The sequence below is a fragment of the Apodemus sylvaticus genome, chromosome 10 (genome assembly GCF_947179515.1).
Source record: "Apodemus sylvaticus chromosome 10, mApoSyl1.1, whole genome shotgun sequence".
NCBI lineage: Eukaryota > Metazoa > Chordata > Mammalia > Rodentia > Muridae > Apodemus > Apodemus sylvaticus.
This window is the reverse complement of record NC_067481.1, coordinates 59,312,569-59,338,163: the sequence shown is the minus strand read 5'-3', so window position 1 is coordinate 59,338,163 and position 25,595 is coordinate 59,312,569. Positions and strand designations below refer to the sequence as shown.

The following is a 25,595-nucleotide window of genomic DNA, read 5'->3' as shown; positions in this document are numbered from 1 at the left end:
CATGCATATTCACACATGTACATGTATGTGTGTATGTATGTGTTGGCTATATGTGTTTATGCATGTTCACACTGGTATATATGCATATTAGGATATAGATATATAAACATCTATGTGTGTATGAGTACATCTTATGTACATGTGTCCCGGTGTATACATGTTAATATGCATCTTTATGTCAATGTACACATATAGAAAGTAGATATAAAAGCATAAGAACTGCCAGAATACAGGAATGAAATAAGATATGTATATGTGTGTTTTACACATGTGTATTAGATCCATGTATTTGCATGTGTAGGGTCACATACGGCTTTATGAGAGGTATGCTTCTGTCTGCTTAGGGATCCATGAAAAGAATAATTCTCTTCTTTTCCTTTCTTACATTCCTGTACTCTAACTCAACAAAACAGCAGGGGTGCTAACACCCCTCCTGAGGGGCCAGAACTGAGCTTCTCGGTTCTCCCCTGAACCCCAGCATCTGTCACAAACCTGTGGGCTGCTTGTCTCTCAGAGCCTCAGTGTTCTAGCCTTTCGGACACAGTTGCTGAGAGAAAAGACATAAAGCAGCCCCTGCATTTTCAGCAGTTGGCCCCTTCTTCCCCCTCTTCTACAGTTAAGCAGAAAAGAACTTGTCTTTTCCTCAGAACCATTCTTAAATCAGAAGCCAAGGAGTTTGCTGTCAGAAGAATATGTGCAAGTGGTCTGATAGCCCTTTTGATGTTATCAAAGATGTCTGAGTGCAAAGCTCAGCACAGGGCGTACAGGGGAAGGGAGATGCTTTGATGAGGGACTCCTGCAGGAGGAGAGCATGGAGGAACGCCTGCTCTCACCCTCCCTCCTCCTCCCACTTCACATCTCCTTCTTGGCAGTCTTAAGTGTGCTGTGATGGGGTAGAGATAGGGATGACAGTGACCAGTAACCATCATGGTTTCAGGAAACTCAGCCCCGAATAAACATCACTGCAACTTCCCCTCATCTGGATGGAATTTCCAGTAGGAAAATAATTTCAAATACAAATTGAACATTCATAATCCAATATTCCAACATCTGAATTGCTTTAAAAATTGAAACCTATTGAGGCTGACAAGAAGCCATGAGAAGAAAAGGCCATAAAGGCCATAGCACAGAACTTAGCTTCATGGACAAATATATATATATATATATATATATATATATATATATATATATATATATATATATATATATATATCACTATATAAAATTATATTTAGGCTATGGGTGTGTATGCATATATAAGACACAAGTGAATTCTGTGTTTTGATGTGGATCCTATCCTCAGGACATATTATCATGAATAGATGAGAATATATTCTAAATCTAAACACTTCTGGTCCCCAACAGTTTGGATAAAGGATAGCCAAAGTAGTTATTTTATTCCAGGGTCTGTGGAACAGTCTTCTGGTGGACAGGAAGACTGAAGTCTCTGAAAGAGAAGGGAGTGGCCTAGAGCTTCTTTCTAGAGAAGAGTGTTGTAAAACCAGGGTGGAAAGCACTTCTGGGTCACGATTCCTCCTTCCCAACTCTGCGTTCTCCCCTCCTACCGACATCTCTTAGGGGTCCTATGTTGCCATCACGTGGATTTGGGAGAGAGTGACATTCCCTCTTATCCTGGAATTCACCCAGTCATTTAGACTCATGGAGTTTAAATGGACTCATTTCGTGGTCCTCAGCTTCAGTGGTACTTACTCAGCAGGCCCAGGAATCTCAGGGGAGAAAATGTGAAGTATATAATGTAGGCAGGGGCCAAATGTGAGCATCAGAACAGTGTGAGCATCAGGACAGTGTGAGCACCAGGACAGGGTGAGCACCAGGACAGGGTGAGCACCAGGACAGTGTGAGTACCAGGACAGTGTGAGTACCAGGACAGTGTCAGTACCGGGACAGGGTGAGCACCAGGACAGTGTGAACACCAGGATAGTGTGAGTACCAGGACAGTGTGAGCACCAGGATAGTGTGAGTACCAGGACAGTGTGAGTACCAGGACACTGTGAGTACCAGGACAGTGTGAGTACCAGGACAGTGTGAGTACCAGGACAGTGTGAGCATCAGGACAGTGTGAGCACAAGGACAGTGTGAGCACCAGGACAGTGTGAGCACAAGGACAGTGTGAGCACCAGGACAGTGTGAGCCCCAGGGCAGTGTGAGCACCAGGACAGTGTGAGCATCAGGACAGTGTGAGCCCCAGGACAGTGTGAGCACCAGGACAGTGTGAACATCAGGACAGTGTGAGCCCCAGGACAGTGTGAGCATCAGGGCAGTATGAGCATCAGGACAGTATGAGCATCAGGACCCTGTGAGCACTAGGATAGTGTGAGCACCAGGACAGAGTGAGCACTAGGACAGTGTGAGCACCAGGACAGTGTATGAGCATCAGGACAGTGTGAGCATTGGGACAGTGTGTGCACCAGAACAGTGTATGAGCATCAGGACAGTGTGAGCATTGGGACATTGTGAGCATCAGAACAGTTTGTGCACCAGGACAGTGTGAGCACCAAGACAGTATGAGCATCAGGAAAGTGTGAGCATCAGGACAGTGTAAGCATTAGCTCAGTGTGAACATCAGCTCAGTGTGAGTACCATGACAGTGTGAGCACCAGGACAGTGTGAGCACCAGGAGAGTGTGAGCACCAGGAGAGTGTGAGCTCCAGGACAGTGTGAGCCCCAGGACAGTGTGAGCACCAGGACAGTGTGAACATCAGGACAGTGTGAGCCCCAGGACAGTGTGAGCATCAGGGCAGTATGAGCATCAGGACAGTATGAGCATCAGGACCGTGTGAGCACTAGGATAGTGTGAGCACCAGGACAGAGTGAGCACTAGGACAGTGTGAGCACCAGGACAGTATATGAGCATCAGGACAGTGTGAGCATTGGGACAGTGTGTGCACCAGAACAGTGTATGAGCATCAGGACAGTGTGAGCATTGGGACATTGTGAGCATCAGAACAGTTTGTGCACCAGGACAGTGTGAGCACCAAGACAGTATGAGCATCAGGAAAGTGTGAGCATCAGGACAGTGTAAGCATTAGCTCAGTGTGAACATCAGCTCAGTGTGAGTACCATGACAGTGTGAGCACCAGGACAGTGTGAGCACCAGGAGAGTGTGAGCACCAGGAGAGTGTGAGCTCCAGGAGAGTGTGAGCATCAGGACAGTGTGAGCACCAGGACAGTGTGAGCATCAGGACAGTGTGAGTACCAGGACAGTGTGAGCACCAGGACAGTGTGAGCACCAGGACAGTGTGTGCACCAGGACAGTGTATGAGCATCAGGACAGTGTGAGCATCAGGACAGTGTGAGCACCAGGACAGTGTGAGGACCAGGACAGTGTGAGCACTAGAACAGTGTATGAGCATCAGGACAGTGTGAGCACCAGGACAGTGTGAGGACCAGGACAGTGTGAGCACCAGAACAGTGTATGAGCATCAGGACAGTGTGAGCATCAGGACAGTGTGAGCACCAGGACAGTGTGAGGACCAGGACAGTGTGAGCACCAGAACAGTGTATGAGCATCAGGACAGTGTGAGCATCAGGACAGTGTGAGCACCAGGACAGTGTGAGGACCAGGACAGTGTGAGCACCAGAACAGTGTATGAGCATCAGGACAGTGTGAGCATCAGGACAGTGTGAGCACCAGGACAGTGTGAGGACCAGGACAGTGTGAGCACCAGAACAGTGTATGAGCATCAGGGCAGTGAGCACCAGGAGAGTGTGAGCACCAGAACAGCGCATGAGCGTCAGGATAGGAGTTGTGGTTTATTAAACTCATCATTATTTTTTATAAGTTTGTTTCATAGTTTTAGTATCAATTCCTCGCTTTCACATACTTGTGGGTTTGTTTAGAAGGAGTGAGGACTTAGTTGGAGTTGTGGCTGTGTGCTAGCTTCAGGCTGACATGGTAGACACCTGCTAAGGGTGGAAGCAACTGTTGCCTCCTGCTTTACTGAGAGCACCTCCTTCTCCCACCCCCACCCCAACCCCAGGCCCTCTGATGAGTTGGAGATCAGTCCTGCCAGGAGAGGAGTGTTGGCTAGTTGTGGGATCTCACTGAGTCAATTTACCTTGTGCCTGAAACAGAGGCATATGTACTTGCTCACAAGGTAACTCGAAAGCTAACATTGTGAGGGTTTTCAGTGTTCCTAAGATACAAGTGCCTGCATTGGATAGGTTGAGAAGAGACGCCAAGAAAATCCACCATCAGGTAAGCTGTTTGTGGTGGCAGACACTATAATCCTAACATCAGGTAAGCTGTTTGTAGTGGCAGACACTATAATGCTATTGCTCAGCTTAACCCAGGGGTGTCCTGAGCTTGAGACCAGGCTATCCTAGATAGTGAGGCTCTGTCTCATGATAAAACCAGCAGCAGACAGAGTGAGGAGGCTGTAAGCCTCACCAGCTACAGCAATGACGATATGAAGTCTAAGAGTGTGAGGCAAGCCGGTCTGTTTTACCTGGATTGTGTCCAGAGGACCAGCCAGAGGGGCCTCAGTAGATTTGATGTCTGGGGTCGATCCTGCAGAGCCCTGGGGGTCCTCGTTCCGAGCCTGATCTGGGGAAAGCCCATCCCTGCTGCTGTCATCCTCAAAGGCAAATGCATCTGCTGCTTTGGAGTAGCTCACCTCAGTACCTGAGCGAGAAAGAACCAAGATGGAATTGGTGACTTGAAGCATCACAGAAACACTGTGAAGTATCACCCTATGCTGGAGCACACATTTTGCTCTCCCAGTGCAGCACAAGTTCAGGGAAGAGGGAGAATATATTCTAAACGGTTAGATTTTTCTACACAAGAACTTCCAAGCTTATCACCATGCGCTAAACTTTGTTTCCAGGCTGAGTCATTTCTCAGCACTTTCTATGGAATCTATGTCCTTTTGAAAATAAGGAAAAGCAAAAGGAATGGACGTGCTGCGAGGCCACGGGAAGACAATGCAGAATGACTGCCCCTCTCCTTCAGGGTTTTCAGCACGAGAGAGAATCAAAATGACAGCTTGCCAGTTGCTTCATCTTCAAAGACAAATCAAGGCACATGGCACAAAATGTTTAGCAGACTTTGCTAATAAAGAGAAGGGAGGCCAGCTACTAAGTTTAAATCCCTAGATGTCGGATTTAGCTAATGTCATTGGAGTTCAAATCCAAGTGGCCACTCTACCAAAGCGTCGCTAATTAGAAAAGCCAAAAATTGTATCTCAGAAAAGCCAAAAGTATCCCAGAAACTTCAACCTGACTCTTATATGACTCTTATACATGGATTATATTTTCATGTCTAATATCTTGTGTCTTTGCAAGCTCCCACCATCCCTCAGATGATTCCTCCTTCTCCTGGAGGGTCTTTTAGGGCAACAGAGACATTGTGCTGCAAATAGAGGCCCTCAGACCAGATGGGGCTATAGCATTATTATCCCGACCTCACATTTAACATCACCCATTCCCTGTCCAGTTTATTGTCCTAGACAGTACACAATGTGCCAAAGCCACAGAGCTCTCCTGACCCCATTCTAAGCACAGCCCTTTCAAAGGAATTTCAGTATTATCGGGAGCCTTTCCAGCCCCCGTTCTGCAATCACACTCACAAGAACTTTTGACTCTTACTCGGTACAGATAAGAGACAGGAGCTCTCACCGTTGCGATGGCAAAGGTTGTGAGGAGCTGGGAGAAATGGAACAATTGTGGTTTGGGACTTGTCATCGCCACCACTGCTGGCATGTGTCACAGACTCTCATGTGGACATCCGAGTGTCAAATCAGGAAAGAGGCCAGGCAAGGACACAGCAAGTGGAAACTCCAGTGATTAGCCCAATGGGAAGCCTACTAACTGGCTTAGATGCCAGGACATCTGCTCTACGGGTCATGTGTAGAAGTCACTATTGCTGTTACAACTATCAAAGAGGAAGTTCATGGTAAAAATCCATGTATAATAAAAATTCCTAATGCACACATTCTATCTCACAATAAAAGTCAGTGGTCTCTCTTAGATTTAATTCTATGGATACAGAAAGAAAAGTGCAAAAAGAGAAGCTTTAAATAGATTGGACTGCATAAAACTACTAGTCAAGAGTTGGGGTATAGCTCAGTGATAGTGTGCTTGCCTAGTATGTACAAAGTCATGGATTCAATTCCCAACACTGAAAATGATATTACACACACACACACACACACACAGAGAGAGAGAGAATTATTATATTTTTTTGATTTTGTTTTTTTCAAGACAGGGTTTCTCTGTATAGCCCTGGCTGTCCTGGAACTCACTCTGTAGGCCAGGCTAGCCTCGAACTCAGAAATCCGCCTGCCTCTGCCTCTGCCTCCCAGAGTGCTGGGATTACAGGCATGTGCCACCACCGCCCGACCACAAAATTATTTTTTAAGGAATAGTTGTGTGTGTGTGTGTGTGTGTGTTTGTGTGTGTGTGTGTATACACATGTGTAAGTAGAGATTAAACCTAGGCAGGGCCTTTGTGCATGCTAGGAAATTGTTCTACCACTGAACAATAACAACAACCTATTCTTACTCAATTTGAGCACAAAACAGAAATGTCCAGTGCCAAATGATTGTCCCTAGAAACACATATACAGACTAACACAGACTGAACAGGTTCTAAGTGTATATACACATTTGAACACAATTGGTGAAAAAAGAGGTCATGGATTTGAAGGAGACTGGGGAAGGATTTGGAAGAAGGGAAAGGAAGAGAGAAATGTAATTAAATCGTCTCAAAAATAAAATAAAAATAGGGAAGATTAAGAAGGTGCAGAGAATCATTTATTGACCTAAAAGCCCAAATAAGTAAACATTAGGTATTTTTCATCCTTGTGTCAGAAAATTGTTTTCCTCCAGTTAGAAAGACTATGTACTAATCTCTTCACTGAAACCCATAGTTTCTCTTCTCTCCCTTAGACTCTTCTCCCAAACACGTCCCTCCCTCCTTCAAGAATCTGGAGTTAGTTCATACACCGTTTCCAGAACAATCTAAGCTCTGCAGTCTCTGTGTGTCATGTTCCTACATCAAGACTGACTCTATACACTTTCCTTTCTCAGGGGAATCAATACCTGAAACCTCCTAAAGAAGTTACTCCTAGTTGCTTCTGAGAACTTATGAATATATTGTCAACTCTGCCCATTTAAAAACATCATTGGAGTTTTGGTCACAAGTTACGCATATATTTAGTTTTTATTCCTGTTAAAATTTTGGCATGTGCCCCTGAGGACCAGATAAGCAAGAGGAGATGGGTGTCTGCTGCTGCCCATCTGGGAGAGCATAGCACGCCATTGAGATCTGCTGGCTCACACCCTGAGCCAGTGCTGCAGACCCGCATGTGATCTTACCAGCCCCTGAGGAGCACCGTCTTCTCTGCCCACCAGAACACCCGGAGATGTTCATCGTCTCATGCCTCTTCCCGTTCCTTTCACCAGGAGGGGATTGGGTCTTCTTTATGTGGTCTAATGTATCATGTGACAATGATGTGTCCATAACACAACCAGAATGACATCCCAAATGTACATAGAGAAAAAATGGGCTGAATTGTGAAATTGTCCCACATTGTAACATGTGGATGGAAATGGTTTTTTTTTTTTTTATCTCACAATGATGGAATAGAAGAGGAGGAGGGAGAAGAGAAGGAGAAGGAAGAGGAGGACAAAGGAAGAGGGAGAGGGAAAAGGAGAGAGAGAGGGAGAGGGAGAGAGGGAGGGAGGGAGAGAGACAGAGGGAGAGGGAGCACAGATTTCTCTAATAGAGCCAACTAGAATAAAGCAGATTTGTGAGCCCTCAAACAGGCATGGGGAGCCAAGTATTTTCTCAAATCTGTTTGTCTGGTGATGATTTAGAAAGTTCTGTTTTCTGCAACTGTTTAGTGACTGAGTCGGGAGTGGATTCCCAGGCTTTAGACTCCCTGAGTCACTTTATAGAAGCAGGTGGCTACACCAATCCTCCCTGTTAGCCATAAAGCCCTTGGGTGGAGCCACCCATTGTTTAAAGGAGAATCATCGAATCATCAGCCTGCCTCAGTTGGAGGGTGGAGAGAGCACTAGAGCAGCAAAGGTTCTGCCTCTGTACACATGCTCTGAGGATGCCACCATTGAGCTGACGCACTGCCTACAGGCAAGTGGTGACCTCAAGCCGAGTCACTAGAATAAGGCGGCATCAGCTTGCTCTCTATGGGTTCCACATTCTCGGCATTGATTAGGACTGACAAGCTGTATCTAGTCTGAGCATCTACAGCACTTTGTTTGTGCTACTACCCCCTTGCAGTACGTACCACTGTGTTACATAGTGTTTGCGTGGAATTGGGCATGGCAGTTAGTAGATAGGTGATTGCCATGAAGGGAGAAGGAGCATGCATTATGTGCAGTCCCACGTTTCACAGGAGGGACTGGAGTACCCTGAGCGTGTCGTCTGTGTGGGGTCCTGGCTTTAAGCCTCTGTGGATATGGAGGAACAACTTCTGTAATCGGTTCTATTTTCCCCCCAAAGTCTGAAAGGAGCAGGGTCCTCATCTGTTCATCCACTTGCATCCTTCACACTTCAAGAGGGGTAGAGGTGATGAGATAAGATATGGTAAAGAGGCTGAAAGCTAGGAGAGAGGTTGTCTCTGTATCTCCCTGGGATAACCAGAGAATCTGTCAAGGAGATGTGGCCTGGAGAGTGTCCACCGCGGTTAGACAGAGAATCTGGTGATACGAAATTGTCTAAGAACTCTCGGAGTGGAGGAGGGCTTGGGTGGAACCTGAAATGACTGTCAGCTATGGGCAGGACAGCAGGAGGGTGCAGGGGCTTGGAGAGTGGTAGAGAGAGGAAGAGACGCGAGAGGGACTGATAAACAGAATTGGTGTAGGGAGGGAAAGAAGAAACTCTACTAGCCAGGGGAGAGAGTTATTCTAGGCATCACATCTTACAGAATCATAGCCTAGGAGACTACACCATCAAACCTTCTACCAAATCAGTTAAGAGTTTCCCTGCTTAAGCCAGTGAAATGAGGAAGCCACAAGTATATGCAGCAGAGCACACGGAAGTTGTTCACACCCACACAGAGAAGCGGGGCGAGTGCCACAGCCCCAAATGTGATGGGTGTCTGGTACCCAGAAAACACAATATGGCCAGATCAGATTCTGCCAACGGGTACATCTGAGGACTACTAAGGACTGTGCCATCATATGGGCCACTCCAGTTCAGTCACCTTCAGGATTGCAAGTGGTTTGGATTTGCCACTCTCTGGGCAGAAGAGGAGGGAAGGGACAGGGAGCCACCACACAGCAACACAGCTGTTCAGTTCAGGCTTATAGAAGAATCCCTCAGAGTCACTGCTGCCGCCACCACCTTACTTTCACAAGATGTTCAAGGCCCTCATGGGTTCTAGAGCTGGAAACACTTCCTTTTCTTGGTTCTATCATGTCAGAGAGCTTTGATTTCCCCATCTATAAAATGGTAATAATGAATGGTCCTACCTCTCTTGGTTTCAGGAAATAATATCCCCAGAGCACTGAGTCACGACCTGATGTGAACTGTTCAGTCATGCCTAGCTGTTATGGTGGCTGATACTGTTTTTGTTAGGAGCATCTGCCATTCTCAAGTTTACCATTATCAAACAAAACGGCCACCCAGGAAGCAGTTTATTCTGTGGTCAGCCTCTTAAAGATCAGTGCAACTCCATGATGAGGGGAACTCATCTGTGGAGAAAGGCTCTGGGAAAATAAGGAATCAGCTTTCCTAGGGCAAGAAGAAACTGTTCTGAACAGGCCACCCTCTTTGCTGGTTCAAGCCAGGCTGCTGCAGAGAGGGACACAGGTCACCTTCTGGTCACCTTATCTGTGTCCCTGTGGAACATTCACATCGATTACACTGCATTGTGACCCTGGGCCTCTGCTCCAATCTCCCACGACAAGAGGCTGGCTGGGAGCTGCTGGAGAGCCGAGTGCTGGCTATTGTCCCTCCAGACACATCAGGCAGTGTGATGACAAGGACCTGCTCTGAGAAGCCCTGACATCATCCTCCGGCTATGCCCACAGGACTGGCTCTTGGCACCGGCCCCTTGGGACCTCGACTCCCCCATTCCCTGGAAGCGATTAGATGAATGAGTCAGCTGTACTTTCCTGTGTACGCACGTTTAACATTTCAAGATTAAATGAGATAATTGGAGTCCTGGTTACTCTCTCCCTAGAACCTGCACCCAGGGCTGTGAAGGAAGGGTGGGGCACAATGGGAGAGGGCACCTCCTGGTTTTTCTACCTGTGAGTTAGCATCCTGAAGGGCAGGGGAGCTGTTTTTATTTAAGGACAGACTGACCATCCCTAACATCCTCCACAATGAGAATAAAGCAAAAAATGTTTCCCAAGGGAGAGTGCCACAGGTCATTCACATAGATGCAGAGGTGGTTTAATCCTGCCCATTGTCAAGGAGACTTGATGAGACCCAACAACACACCATCGTCTATGGCCTGGTGGATCCTTTAGCCAAAGTGAGAACTCAACTTTTCTCAAAGGACATCAGCGCTCTTCGTTATAAAATGGATGTGAGCTGGTACCTTTCCTCAGATCTATACCTCAGAAACTCCCCTTGTGTCTCATGACTGGATCTTCATAAATGAGGAGAAGGGCTAACTTCTATGTACATGTATTATACATCACTTTTAGAGGTCAAATACTAGAGACAAAGAATATTACCCAGTGTGAACATGACATGCTTCTCTTGTCTCCTTCCTTTATGGGGCAGCACTCACTGTCCCTGTGTCACTTGTCAATACCTCCTGTTACCCCACAGGGATCTTGCAAGATATCCTCAACTCCAACCGCCCACCTCTCAGCAGTGCCAAGATGGATTCTGCGGCCCTGATGGTGTTCTAGTCAGCAGGAAGCCCTGCAGAGTCAAAGGGCTACTTTCTTCCCTCAGCACCCACTCTTTCTCCCCCAATCTGCCAGCTCCCCAATTTTAAAATCCTACCCTACTTTTCCCAGAGTTTTTCCTCTGAAAAGCATTTGACATACATGCCATGGTGTATTTCTTTCCCCTAAGGATCATTTGTACTTTGGAAGTGATTTCTCATTGTGGAATGGTAGAATTTTGTCCGTGAGAAAGTAAGGCATGCCAAGGCAAACAGCCCTACCATCTGGCAGAGGGCCATTGTTATTGTATATCTGGCTTTAAAATGCATGATCAGTGTCAAAACTCCTTGGTCTCTGAACATGGACTGGGTTCCGAGGGAGCTAGAGAGGTTGATTTTGAATTAAGCCTGAGGGTCACAGACCAAGATATGTTGAATAAAGAGGCCCTTCAGAAACATGACAGCTGGGAATGGATGGCCCTGGCGGGTCACAGATTGGTTTCTATATTTAAAGGTTAGAGTGATAAAATGAATTTATCTTTGACAACAAAGCTACATATTCTAAAACACTGGTTGAATGGAAACTGAAGTGCTGACTTAGATGGAAAACCTGGTCCAGTCCAAAGACAATGTTAGAAACCTTTCAGTTGTAGCTGGAGTTTAGGGACCTCCTACTCTTTGAGAGCTGTAGCTGGGACTGGTCGGACTCAAGCTGGGAGAGAAATATATGAACAAACCCCGCTTCCTCTGGAGCCAAGGGATGCTGGCACCCTATGAAGAAACTATTTAATGATCATGTAAGTAGAAACTACTAACAAGTGAGAAGAACCCAGGGCTCTCAGTACTGAGGGTCATCTGAGTACTAATGAACCACTCACAAACCTAACAAGGCCAATCTGCATTCTGCAGAGAAGTTATCATTCCCATGAACATCATGGTGGTTATAACCCATGTCCAGACCTGGTTTTGCACAAAAGGATGATAGGCAATCAGATGCTCTCTGGGTGGCAGTCTCAAGAGCCTGAGCTCTGTCTTCCTGCACAGTATACCATTCCAGAGAGATGAGAATGAGACCAGCTAGAGTCTCTAAAACTATATTCAGAGAAGAAACTCACAAGTCAGAGGTGGGATTGGTAGTTGGCATCCTATAAGAAAGAAAAGTCCGTGGTAGGAAAAGGGTTGGTGTGGTAGGTAGGTGGTTCAGCTATTAGAGGGTGACCTGGGAATGATGAGAGAAGCCCAGATGGGAAGGCTCACTGTCAAAATGCCCTTCCTTGTGTTAAAAAGATCCTTCCATCTTAGGTTTTGGTTAAGCCTCGAGGGAGGGAGACAATGACACAGTAGGCCTCTCAAGTCTGGCAGGGACATAGAAACACAGCTGGAGAGAGAACCACAATGTATAAACACATCTGGAAAGGCGCGTGCATGAAGAAGAGGAAATACACAGAGGCTTTGGGGTTGATAGAAAACACCACACAAAGCTCATCCCCGCCTCATCAGGGAGGGGATGTAGTCCCCAGGAGTAATAGCCCAGAGAAGGGGCTGGGTCATCTCTGCTGCTGAGAGGGCCCCAGCTGCTGTTTCTACAGCTGGACTCCAGGCAGTCTTGTAAAGTTTCCTAGTGTATGGCCATTTGCTTGCGAGAGCCATAAGCCCAGAAGGGGGCACAGGGATGGGGGGACAAGTGCTCTATTGTTCGGTAATATTCACTTCTGGGATTTTCTTAGACTAAAACAAATGTGTTTGTAGCCGCCTTCTTCAGCTATTCCTTGTTTATTCTGCACAGATTCCCTACCATGCAACAGTCCTGACTTTCTCTCTCTTTCTATGCATCCTTGCCACGCCCTGAACTGCTACCGCACTTAGCGGCTTTGACTATGATACGAAACACACTTGCAAGTTCTGATCACGGATGGAGAGTTTTGAGTGGGATCTGGCACACTAGAAGAGAGTCAAGAGCTATTAGGAAGAAATGTCTGTGTGGAAAGACAATCTTATGTATGTGTTGAAGATTTGTGAGTTCGTGCTTTCTTCTAAACTAAGAGCTACAGGATGGTGACACTGAGTGTCTGCTTTTGCATTATTGATGGGCCCCTCGCACTTAGCAGTTAAAAGAAGAATTTGTCATTTTCCCCCTCACTCCTCCACTCGTATTCCTGCCCTGACGAGCAGGGACATCATTCACTTTGCCCACGAGAGAAACCCATGTGTTGCAGGGTAATCAATTAGTATGCAGTGCCGCTCGTATCAGACTCTCTTTTTGTACACTCAACTGCAGGACTTATTTCCAGCTCAGCAGCTCTTATCAAACAAGCCTGTCAGTCCTCCAATGGAGTTCTGACCTTCTGTGTCTCACAAGCACACTTCACACCAAAGATATGGTCCAGTGTGCAAACACAACCTAATCCTGAATACACACACACACACACACATTCAGTTTTGGCCAGAACCCAAACCACCTTATTTTTCTTATCTCTCAAAAATTATGTTTTCTCACCTGGACAGTGGTGGGACATGCACCCCTTTAATCCCAGCACTTGGGAGACAGAGGCAGTTGGATCTCTGAGTTCAAGGCCAGCCTGATCTATAGAGCAAGTTCTAGGAGAGCTACACAGGGTTATTTATGGCTACACAGAGAAACCCTGTCTTGAAAAAAAAAAACTAAGATAGATAGATGATAGATAGATAGATAGATAGATAGATAATCTATAGTAAATAGATAAACAAAAATAAACAAAAAATTATGTTTTATCTAGCTAGGGAATTTAAAAAATGCTTCTATCAGTATCCTTGATTGGGAAGAACTGAGGTTTGAGAGTATCCTTTAGTTGGAAGATACACTGTAAGCTGCTTCTAGAATTTAACCAATTTTTCTTCCATTACTGTCCCTGCCTCCCTTCCTTCAGGGCTCAGCTGGGACTCCTGATGACTGGCTAGTGAGTCTTCAGCATCTAGCTAGTTTTTTTTTGTAGTGTGTGTGTGTGTGTGTGTGTGTGTGTGACTGTTGTGTACATGTATGGAGTATGTGAGGATTTCAGAGGAGCAATCAGTAGCGATTCTTTGTCAATTTCCCTGCACCTTATAGTTTGAGTTAGGGTTGGTCACTGAAACTGGAGCTTGCTAGTTTGGCTGGACCCACTGGCTAGTGAGCCTTAGGGATTCTCTCGTCTCCCCTTCTCCAGCGCTAGGACTACAGGCAAGCGCCTCTGTACCTGGCTTTCTACATGGGCGCTGGTTTTCATGTTTGTGCAGCCAGGAATTTTCCCAACAGAGCCATCACCCTAGCCCCTACCTCATTCTTTACATTTGTTTGTGTCTACCTGCAATAAATAACTTTAAGACACAGTGATTATGGCAACGGAAAGATTTACAGATTAGGCAGTTGAGTCTCTGTGAGACAAAGGGACAGCATCTACAGTTGCGTGGCCCAGGGTCACAGAGCTCAGGCTCAAAGCCAAGCTGACACATCCCAGAGCTCTGGTTTGTGGCCACCACAGGTGCATCTTAGGATCAGAGCACTTGTCTTAGCATTTGTGAGGCCCTGGATTCGACCTCCAGCAGAAAAAGAAAGAAAGGAAGGAAGAAAGGGGGGGTGGAGGGAGGGAGGGAGGGAGGGAAGGCAGGCAGACACAAAGAAAGAAAGAAAGAAAGAAAGAAAGAAAGAAAGAAAGAAAGAAAGAAAGAAAGAAAGAAAGAAAGAAAGAAGAAAGAAAGAAAGAAAGAAAGAAAGAAAGAAAGAAAGAAAGAAAGAAAGAAAAGAAAGAAAGGAAGAAAAGAAAAGAAAGAAAGGAAGAAAGAAAGGAAGAAAGAAAGAAAGAAAAAGAGGAAAAGAACCAAACAAGAACTCTAGAAAGCAAAGAGTGAAGCATGTCTCCAGCTCTCCTCACAGCTTCTCAGCAAGCTGGACTCGAGGCAAATTGAATTCAAGTAAAGATATGGAACCAACAGATCTGAAGAGTAGAGTCATATAAACCCTTTATAAGAAAAGAACCAGACTGACTTCTAGCAAATGTAAAGAAGAGAGGAAGAGACAATACCCTAAATATAGTAATTAACAGTTAATTAACTTGAAAAAACAGAGTCCAGGTTCAGAGACAGAACCACAGCAGCCAACACCACATACTGCTGGAGACCTGTGAACTTTGAAGTGCAGGAGGAGAATTTCCAGCATGGTGTAAATCACACAACCAATAAAAGATATAGATTTGAATACACGCATAACTCTGAGCATCACCATAGAAAGTCACCAAAGAACAACTCTCAAGACAGAGACCAGGCTTTGAAGACAGGAAGAGGGAGCTCATGAAGCTGACCCTGGGACCACACTTGACACTTTCCATCACTCAGAAAATTTCAAAGCTAATTATCAACTATTTTGTGACATAAGTATGGATAAATCACCCATGACTGATGACAATTTGACTTCACGATAATGCAAAAGTTGCAGGCTTTCAGTAGGAACGTGATCAAGAAGTTTGAATTTTCGTCTTTTCCTGGGCCAGCTGTACCCTCTTCAGTTCTCTTGGTCTGCTGGTGGCAACTGTAGCCAGTCACACTGTCCCAGTGTTGTGAGGGTGGGATTCACTAGGCAGGGGTCTGCAGGTGTAGTGAACATATTTTCAGTTTAGGACCAGTCAGTCTATTTGCACATGACCTCACTGTACCTCAAGGAACATCTTCGCGGTTCTGAAGTTGTTTAAATCTGGCCAGTGTGTTGGAACAAAAACAGTAGAGAGCAACACTATTCACGAAAGCTGCAACAGGATAGTTATTTTTCAAAGGCTATGTTCCCCTTTCCATAGTGTGGAGTTTCTGCTGGGAAACAGGTGTAGCTGAGCCAGGGGACCTTTCTCAGCCCGCATACTGGTTTCACAGTGAGCATAGTGTAAGGGAGGTTTCATTTTTAGATTTCACTTGCTAGATCCAGAGGGTGACAAAGCACTGCTACACTACACTTCTAAAGAACGTTTTATTGGAATGCAGCCATGCCCGATTGTTTACTTGTTGCCATGGTTACACCCCCCACTACAAGGGTGAGTGGAGCAGTTGTGACAGACTGGGTCTATAGTTTACTGTTGGCCCTTTAAGAAAAGGAGCCATCCTGCTTGGAGGATGGTGGGGGATGGTGGAGGAAGCTAGGGCCAGGAGAGTAAGGAGCCTGCCATGATTCCAAAAGGAATCCTCTTCCTAGACTGTTAGAACAGTAAACACATGCCATGGCATACCAAGTCATATCAATATTGGTGCAAATGCATAAGACCCCAGTAATTCCTAAAAACAGAATCACCAGAGGTGGCTTCCGGGAGTGTTCGGGTGATTCAGAAAGAAAGCAATACCAAGTGACTTTGTCACAGGCAGAAACTGTCTGGGTATGTCACTGGGCACTGTCACTTCCCACCCTTTGCAAGCAATTTACTCTGTATCCTCTTCAAACCACCCTTAGGGAAGAACATGCCCTTACCTATACCCAAAGTGTCTGCCATATAGAAAGGTGGGTGACTAGAAACTTACAGCTAACAGAGAAACAGAATGAAAACTTGTGTGCATCAAGCCGAGGTAATGCACATAAACGTACTGCAGATGGCATGATGTGTTGTGACATTTATCAAACAGGGTCTTGTACAGCCCGATCTGGCCTCATGTTCACTACCTCTGGCTCCACGAAGGCCTGTCAACCTCTCTGTAATAACAGGATTCTGCTAAGCAAGAGACACATGATTATTCATTTGTCTCAAATGTCATTATTTGTGGTGCATATATGAATTTTATAGGTTTTTATATGCCATATACATAATTTTGTACACAAGATATGCGTTTCTCTGGCCCATGTACAAAAGAACCACCCTGCTAGATATATATATATGTAGTAAAATTTTATTTTATTTATTTTTGTTTATCATCTGTAAAATTTTTTATCAAATTGATATAATCTACAAATCTGAATATATATTGGTATTGTTATATGAAGTACAAGAACTATTGAAATGGTAGTTCATATGGATACTTTTAAGATGCCATTGATTGTATAATACATAGGTTTTTCAACTACCAGTCAGTGCACAAAAATGGAGCAGGAAACATGCTTCATTTATAGACATAGACATTTCTACTTAAACAAGGTGAACTGAGAAACGTATTGGAACTATTAAGAAAATCTTCAAAGATGCTAAGAAAGAAATATGCAAAATATATGTTCCAATATCATAGTGATCTAAAGGACCTGACTTTTCTCTTTGTTATGGGAAATAGAAGGTTTGGATAAATGGAAAGGAACTTTGTCTTTTTGAGTCGGCAGAATCCATATGCCGACATATTCATAAACATATGAATTCACTGTTAAGTAACCTAGAAAGGTGTTGCATTCCCAAGCAAATTTCGACAGGAGTAAAAGTAAGCATATAAAAAACTGTCCTTAAGTTTTATCTCTAGCACACTTCTGTAAGAATCCAGGATACAATAGACAAAGCAGACAATGTAAAGAATTCTGAGAAGCTGAATGCCAGAGCAATTTGTAAAATACATCACAAAATTCTGGACAAAGCTAAATGACAAGCGCCTCTTCCAGCCCTGGGATCTTTGCAGAGGTATTTAGATTTTAAATATGAAAACGAGGGACTTGATATGTGTAGTCGATGATGTAAAAAGTCTATATTCTTGATCTGGGAAATGTTTTCAATGGAAACAAGTTTAGAAACTATGAAGAAAAAAAAAGATAAAAAGATGACAGAGAAACTTGAAAGCACCAAGTGTAACATCAGGATGCTCAGGGCAATGGACTGGTAAAATGTCTGCCACACTGATAGATATGGGGTTGTTTTTGTTTGTTTGTTTTCTTTTTCTTTTTCTTAGATAATTCTCTCCATCCACACTTTTAATGTTATCCTCCTTCCCCAGTTCTCCTCCGAACCCCCCACCCCCTCCCTTCTGTATAAGTACGAAGACATCACAGACAGACACAGGCACCAGGAAGAACAGAGAGAAGGCTACCAGGTGGCAACTCATAATCGCAGGGGAAGGTGCAACGTCAGTACGAGGCAAGAGTGCAGACTAAAAATCTTTGGCCTCTAATAGAGAAATAAGTGGCAGTTTTATAGTCACTGAATAGAATGTTCTAGAAAGGATGAGAGATGCTGAGTGGCATTCTCCCACCCCTTTCCTGTCTGATGAAGTATCGGAGCAGTGATGGAGAACATGCACTCCTGAGAACTGTAGGTCACGTTCAGAAACATTCAGTGTGGAGGCAGAGTGTGAAGAGGACAGTCAGCCACTGGAAGATATATAAGTGGGCATTGGAAGAGTTGCCAGTGACTCTCCCGGAGCTCATATTTCCATAGTTACACATCCCCAAGGCAGCATCCACACTGTCTCTGGATGGATGGGCAAGACCAAACTGTAGGCCCGCTCAAGGGTCACAATAAATATAGTTAGCATAACATGTCCTGGTACATGCTTCTGAAGACATATTGAAACACTTAAATATCTATTGGTAAATAATATCTTTTAAGTGTCCCCAGGAGCTGGCTGTGGGTCTAATTGATTTGGGAATGTCCATCTATCTCTTCTCTCTACTCTCCTCTGCTTACCCAGGCCCAACTTCATGTAAGAGTATTTCTTACATGCTTGCAGGCTGCTCTTCTCTTTGCCAGTGACTGAGGTCACTGGCAACCTCACCTGAGGTCAAATGGCCAAACCATCTAAGGAATGTACTAAGGTAGTTTTTGAGGGAACTAATCCGTCAGTGTATCATCTTGTCTATGAGCGTTTGGCCTTGGACAACACCTAACTACTATTGGTTTCATAGGGATCTTAATGTGAGCTTTGCTTGAGAAAGCCTGGACATTGTCATCTCCATCTCTACCACAGCACACAGCAGCCAGCCAAACAGCTATTTCTTTTGAACCAGGTCTTTACACTGTTCATTCATTAATTAATTTGGTTTGTAGATCTTACTTGAAGCCCAGATTGGCCTATGGATCCCAGGATGGCCTTGAAATCATAGTAATCCTCCTGTCTCTGCCTCTCAAGGGAGTATGGGTGTGAGCCATCATTGCTGACTCGTTTCCTCTCATCCCCCCACCCCTGCCTATTTAACATAGGAAGCTAAAGACAGCAGACCTCTGGGTGCAGGGTATATGCTTGGGGAGCAACCCATGTCATGAGTCTTCCAGTGGGGTGCTCAGAACAAGGTTCCCAGATTGCCAGAGCTGTGGCTGCTCTGGGGTTCACAAGTGTGGGACGGCATGCCTCCCCTCCCCCGACCCAAACTACCTTTTATAGCCTCTTTCACTGAAGAATCCATAGGCAGAATGTTCTTCTCCACCAGTTCCAAGGGCCCTGGGCGGAGAGCAATCTTCTCGTTGAGATCATCTGCGAGGCGGGCTCTTTTCAGCTTCATCTGAGCAGTTGGGGTGGAGCTTTCTGCCGTGGAAGCTGCAAGGTTGACACAGACAGGGTCCGTTTTAGAACTCGATGTCATTTTGTTTGGTTTGGTTTTTTGGCTGCTGGTTACAAAACACTATGTCACACCATGCTCTACCATTTTGATAATTTTTCAAGACGAGCATCATCACTTCACAGGGATTAGCACCAGAGAGCAGACACTTCCAAATAAAGGCAAATGAAGACGCACAGGAAAACTGGAGAAACTTGCCTTGAGAGGATTTGTTTAAAAAAACACACACACACAACAATTTGGCAATTTTGTAAGCAAGCAGTACATGGGTCTCTGTGGCTTGCTTGACCTTGGGTTCCTGGCTTTTGAGAGGGACTGGCACAGAGTGGGCTAGCAGTAAATAAGATCTCCTGGTAATAGTTAGTGTGTGGAAGTCTAACCTAGGAGTTTTAGATGTGACAATATCATGATACTAAGAGGCAAATGTTTAGATCTGTTGTAAAAGAAAAAAAAAGCCTTTGAAGTTGAAGTTAGATCTACTTTGTTTCTGGACTTTTCTTCTTTCTAATCCCAAGAATCAACCCCTGATCCCTTCTGCCCTTGGCGCATACTGTGCCCACCTTTGCAATAAGTTTCTAATTTCCTGTTCCCACGTGAATGCAAAACTTGGGGGGGGGGTGGAGTGGGAGGGAGGGAGGAAAGACAGAGACAGAGTCAGACAGAGACACAGAGAAACAGAGAAAGAGGTCATTTGCATCTTAGTGGGTCTTTGTTAACTCTGGGACTCCTGGAAACTAATTTCTAATTTCTGTTTGGGAGACTAGAAGGCTCCATGGAGGAGACAAGCTACAGAAGGAAGTGCTAGTGATTGATGAGAGAAACAACTCCTTTACAGTCCTTTAAAGTCAGGCAAACAGTGCACTGCTGAGCTGCACCCCACCCTCCTCGGCCTCCTTGACTACAGTACCTCTGTGCACCCCAGAATCATAAGTGCCAAGGACAGGCATGAGAAAACAAAATGAGCTGGAAACTCCCCGCCAGGCGTCAGTCTTTCTGAGTTATTTGTTTTTATTATTAGATCTATACTTTTTCTTCCCAGAACTGGACCACAAATGCACATATTTACATGTTTAGTTTGACTTCCCAGAATTTGTCTATAAATACTGTTTTCTTTCCTGCTGTTTTGACTAAACATCCTCTAAGCTTTTTCTTATTAAAGTCATTATTCCTCCAAGCCCTTGCTCTGGTTGCTATGTGATGTTACACTCAGCAGAGGATCCCCAATTTCCTTTGGGGGGACCACCTATTGCTGAACATTTTACCAGCTTTGAAGTATACCCTCCAAATAACTCTCTGTTAAACACCACTGTATACCAACCTTTTCAAGCTCAAGATATATATATATATATATATATATATATATATATATATATATATATATATATAGTCAAGGAGTTTGATACACTCTGCCAAACTGCCCTGTAGCCTGTAGCAGCAGCACCCCACCAGCAGCAGAGTGCAAATGCCTGCATCTCATGCATTCTGGTCGCCTGTAAAATTTAATTTTTATTTGCTAACTTGACCATTGAGAGGTCTGTATCTCATTTGAAATGGCATTTCTTGGGCTATTTGTATAGCTGTCATTTTGTGCTGACACAGTACCGGTTCCCAGGGTCTTCACAGATGTCATTGTGAAGAAGGTAAGAATTTTGTCCCGTGTGCCTGATAGCCCTTAGAATTCTTCACAGCCTTTCTTCTGGGTTCTGTGCCATCTGAGTTTTGTCTCATAGCATTTCACTTACTCCCATGGTTGGAAAAAGGTCAGTAAGCCAATAGAGTCAGAGATGATGCTGACCGATGGGGAAAGACTCACAACTTCTACCCCATTTCAGGACCTTTTCTACCTTGTAAAGCTGGAACGCAGTCTTGAAAGGAAATCTGCATTCTGGGGAGAGCATTCTGTTGCTGGGTGTGTGCTTCACCTCCACCTTAGTGGATATTAACCTAGAAAACTGGAATACCCCAAACATAATCCATACATCAAATGAGGTACAAGAAGAAAGGAGGAGTGGCCCCTTGTTCTAGAAAGACTCAGTGAAGAAGTATAGGGCAAAACCAGAACGGGGAAGTGGGAAGGGGTGGGTGGGAGGACAGAGGGAGAAAAGGGGGCTTATGGGACTTTCGGGGAGTGGGGGGCTAGAAAAGGGGAAATCATTTGAAATGTAAATAAAAAATATATCGAATAAAAAAAATAAACTGCTATAATTATCTTAAAAAAAAAGAAAAAGAAAAAAAATGCTCTTCCTTCTTCTTGAACTTTGACCACACGTCCTATTCAAGGTCCTCGCTCCCCCTTCCCCAGGATATTCTGAGTCAGATGCCTCCCTTCTCTGGCCTCCCCTGCACTTTCCCAATACCAAGCATTTTCTCTCTCCTGCTGGGTTCTCTCAATGCTGACTTTTGTGCCCACCTCTTCTGTTACCCTGGGGAGTTCTCTAAGGAGAGAAACCCATGTCTTATTCATCTCTGCATTCCCAAAGTCAGTCAGACACCACCAGCACAGCACTTTGTCACTGAGCAAATATTTCACAGAAAATGTCAGAGTAGAGCTGAATGTCTCTGAAGCTGGGCCCCAGTGATCTGAGGATACCTACTGCAGGAATGGCATCTCTTTCCCTCAGGTGTCAGACGATGGTGACAACTAGGCATTTGCTTTGTTTCCCCTTCCCAAACATGGTAAAGCACCAAGGGTAGAACTGCATGGCGCAGCATTGGTTTTTCTGTGAACCTTATTTGCTGCACACTAGAACATGAAGCCATTCACAGGGCGGAATCAAATTGCTATTTAATGACTACAGGAACAATGAGATGTCTACAAAGGACAATCTGTATGTGATAAATAAAATTATAGAATCACCTGACCTCAGAGCAGTAGTTCTCAATCTGTGGGGTGTCAGATAGCCTGCATGTAATCAATATTTACATCACGATTCATAACAGTAGCAAAATTACAGTTATAAAGTAGCAACAAAAATAATGTATGGTTGGGGTCACCACAACATGAGGAACTGTGTAAAAAGGTCACACCGCCTTAGGGAGGTTGAGAACCGTTGCCTTGTGGGTAAGAATGGCATTCCTGTCTGGTAGGAATGGCACAGATGTGTCTGGAGCCCAAATCTGAAACAAATGTGTGTCTTTCTAAGTTTTCAGTGTGCTTGAGAATGACAGGATGACTGATTGACTGACTGCTCAAAATGGCCTAATGAAAAGCTGGGGTGTATGCGTGCACAAATGTGTGCTTGTGTGAGCTGTGCAGTGTGCGGTGTGTGTATTTTTGATAGATTTTTATTTTATTTCATTAATTAATTTTTGGAGGGGCTTTTTTTGTTGTTGGTGGTGGTGGTTTTTATTTGTTCTGCTTTTTGTGTTTCTGGGACAGGATTTCTCTGTGTAGCCCAGGCTATCCTGGAACTCACTCTGTAGACTAGGGTGGCTCAAAAATCAGAGATCCATCTGACTCCATGTCACAAGTGCTAGAATTAAAGGTGTCTGCCTCCACTGCCCAGCTTGGGAGAGTTGTTGTTTTTTTAAGATTTATTTATGTATTTATTTTATGTATATGAGTACACCATTGCTCTCTTCAGACACACCAGAAGACATCAGTTCCCATTACAGATGGATGTGAGCCACCATGTGGTTGCTGGGAATTGAACTGAGAACCTTTGGAAGAGCAGTCAGTGCTCTTAACCACTGAGCCACCTCTCCAGCCCTTGAGAGAGGTGTTTTTAAGAGCCTGAGCAAATACTGAGATGAAACTACAGAAATGACCTTCTACTAGGCAGGTATCTCCTCGTTTATGATTTGTGCAGCCTTACCTTGGAGAATGTGCATATTAACCAGGCTGGCACGGTCGGACCTGTTTCTGCCCTTGCGCCTCAGGGAATCTTCAGTCTGTAGAACAAATACACAGAGAATCACCTAATTTTAACTTTCAAAAATTCTCAATTTCTCTCAAAAAGAAAACTGGACTCCTTGAATGACAAATGGAAAGTACCCTTTCTCCTATGGTTTTTGCAAAGAAACACAGACTCTTAGTATCTGAAAGAACTATAGAGGGTTAAAAAGCCAGAGCCCAGGACAATGGCTGTGAATACAAAGGTGCTCTAGGTTGGAGATGTTTTACTGTAATTGATCTTATTGCCTTTTAGAATAGTCTTCAAAGCAACCAAGGTCAGAGATGAAATATTATAAACATGCTCTTCAATCTGACTCCACACATCTCTTGCCTGTTGCCTCTGATGTGGCAAAGTGTGAAACCCGTAAATTCAGGCTTTGGAAGGCACTTGGGGAGGGATGGTTTGCCACAATGCATTGTCACGGAGGAGCTGTATAAGGCATGAGAGACCTCGGGTTACCATGCCCAGGTCCTTCTCTCTCCCTATTCACGGTCTCCCCGTGCTGACCAGTCCGTCTGTTTTTCATTATTCTGCAGTGCTAGGCCCCACAGCCACTCACAAGCAACTCGGAAGAACTGCAAAATCCCTCTCTTCCCATCTCTCCACAGCTGGGCTACATGGCTGCAACCAACAGGCAAGAAAAGACACCAGTGTGTCTATCCCACATCTCTGGAGGTGCAGACGGCTGCTACGTCATATTTATATCACTGAGAATATCAGATATAGAAACCTATCTTTTATAAAGGTGCCTAATGAGTGTGCCAACCTTCCCTTTAAGTAAAAATAAATAAATAAATAAAACAACCTGTGGCCTAAATGAGAAAAACCAATGAACATCATTCTTTGTGTTGCTTCAAATAAACTCCATCCCCAGCCTCAGCTTCCTACTGAGCACACATATAAGAACGACTATACTGAAAGATAAATCAGTGAGAAGACTGCCTTTCCTTCTCTTCTTAAGGATGTCTTGACCTCTAGTATATTGTTGAGAGAATATCTTGTGTATTGTATGGGTGCATCACCTGTCAATTAAAAAGCCTGTGGCCTATGGCTTAGGCAGGAAATAGATGGTAGGATATTCCTGGAGAGAAAGTATTCTGGGGTGGAGCCAGACACAGGGAGATTTCCCCAGGAAGATGTAACAGGAAGATGTAAGGAGGTAGACACCTGGTACCTGAGCTCAGGTCACCAGCCATCTGACAGAATGTAGGTTAAAATAAATGGGTCATCTATAGTTCTAGTCAGAGAAGAGTCTAGCTATATGGCCAAGGTATATTTGTAAATATATTTGAGTCCGAGTCTTATTTCTGACAGCATGGAGCTGGAAGACAGAACTGGAAAACTAACGTCAACAGTAAATCTTTGGTGATTGTTCTCCAACATCAAATGGTTAAAAAGTTTTTTTTTGTTGTTGTTGTTTTTGTTTTTTTTTTTTTTTTTTAAAGCTGACAACTATCAGTCCTAAAGCTTATGTGTTAGATGTCATTTTCACAGGTATCTTTGGTTCATGCGCGTGAGAGTTTGTATTGGTGTGAGGACAGGGATGTGGCCATTTGGAGCTTGCTGTACACACTTAAGCCTAAGTTTTGGCGTTCATATCAACAACCTATCACACACATTCAGAAAAGGCCGTTTGCAAAATTTACCTTGGCACTATCCAATTTTTTTCTCGGGTCATGGAATTCAGTTGGACTTTTCAGTGCTGCAACAGAAAGATAAAGAGGTGAGCAGGGGCTGGCCGGAGGCATGGTCGCTATCGCAGGGTTGCCGTGTGCTTGCTGAGCTATGCACAGTCTGGGAGTGATGGCCTCCATCCGGCCACAAGCAACAAAGAAGAAAGGACTGGGGTCGCCAGCTGCCCAGAAGCCACAAGAGACATAGGAAAGTGGAACTCAAGCCTAATCCAGGAGGAGCAGTGGAGGCAGGCATTGCAACAGGAGGAGAAGTGGTGTAGACAGGCCATGCCAAGTTCTGAGGAACCCAGGTGGGGGATTCTCTACCACAAGTTTACAGGAGACAGTAAGTGAGACAGCTCACATCCTCATTGACTTTGCTGTGCCCTTAGTTCTAAAAGCTTGGTGGGTGGTTGTAGCCTGCGGTGTGTGGGGACATTCTGGAGGAAGAGACTGTACTTTGGATATAGGATGTAGTTGACCAGTTAGCTAGTCAAAGGAAGGTGTTGAGTGAGAAGCAGAGATTCAGATCTGAGGACTGGAAGGTTCCATGGAGACCGTGAACTCTAATCTAAATGAAGCACAGAAACTGAGATGCACAAGAATGGATTGAGTTACCCAGGGGCACATAGTTGGATCCTATGTCCTCTGATTCCCTAATCTTTTTCCAGGAGTGGTGTCCCAACTATTCTCTGTCTGTGGACATGGGCCTCCCAGGCAGCCATGTCCAGCAGCATAGAGCAGCA

The 25,595-nt window shown here is 44.7% G+C and overlaps 1 protein-coding gene across 1 annotated transcript in view; it reads right to left on the bottom strand.

Moving 5' to 3' along the window:
* Nucleotides 1-24,878, bottom strand: part of Myocd (myocardin) — a 46,583-nt gene extending 21,705 nt beyond the window's left edge. The window contains exons 1-4 of the mRNA XM_052197355.1: nucleotides 24,823-24,878; nucleotides 23,096-23,171; nucleotides 19,097-19,258; nucleotides 4,470-4,645 (exon numbers count right to left, since the gene is read on the bottom strand). Coding sequence (XP_052053315.1) covers nucleotides 4,470-4,645; nucleotides 19,097-19,258; nucleotides 23,096-23,111 — 354 coding nt within the window. The 5' untranslated portion in view covers nucleotides 23,112-23,171; nucleotides 24,823-24,878. The remainder of the gene's footprint in view (nucleotides 1-4,469; nucleotides 4,646-19,096; nucleotides 19,259-23,095; nucleotides 23,172-24,822) is intronic.
* Nucleotides 24,879-25,595: the final 717 nt, after the last annotated feature.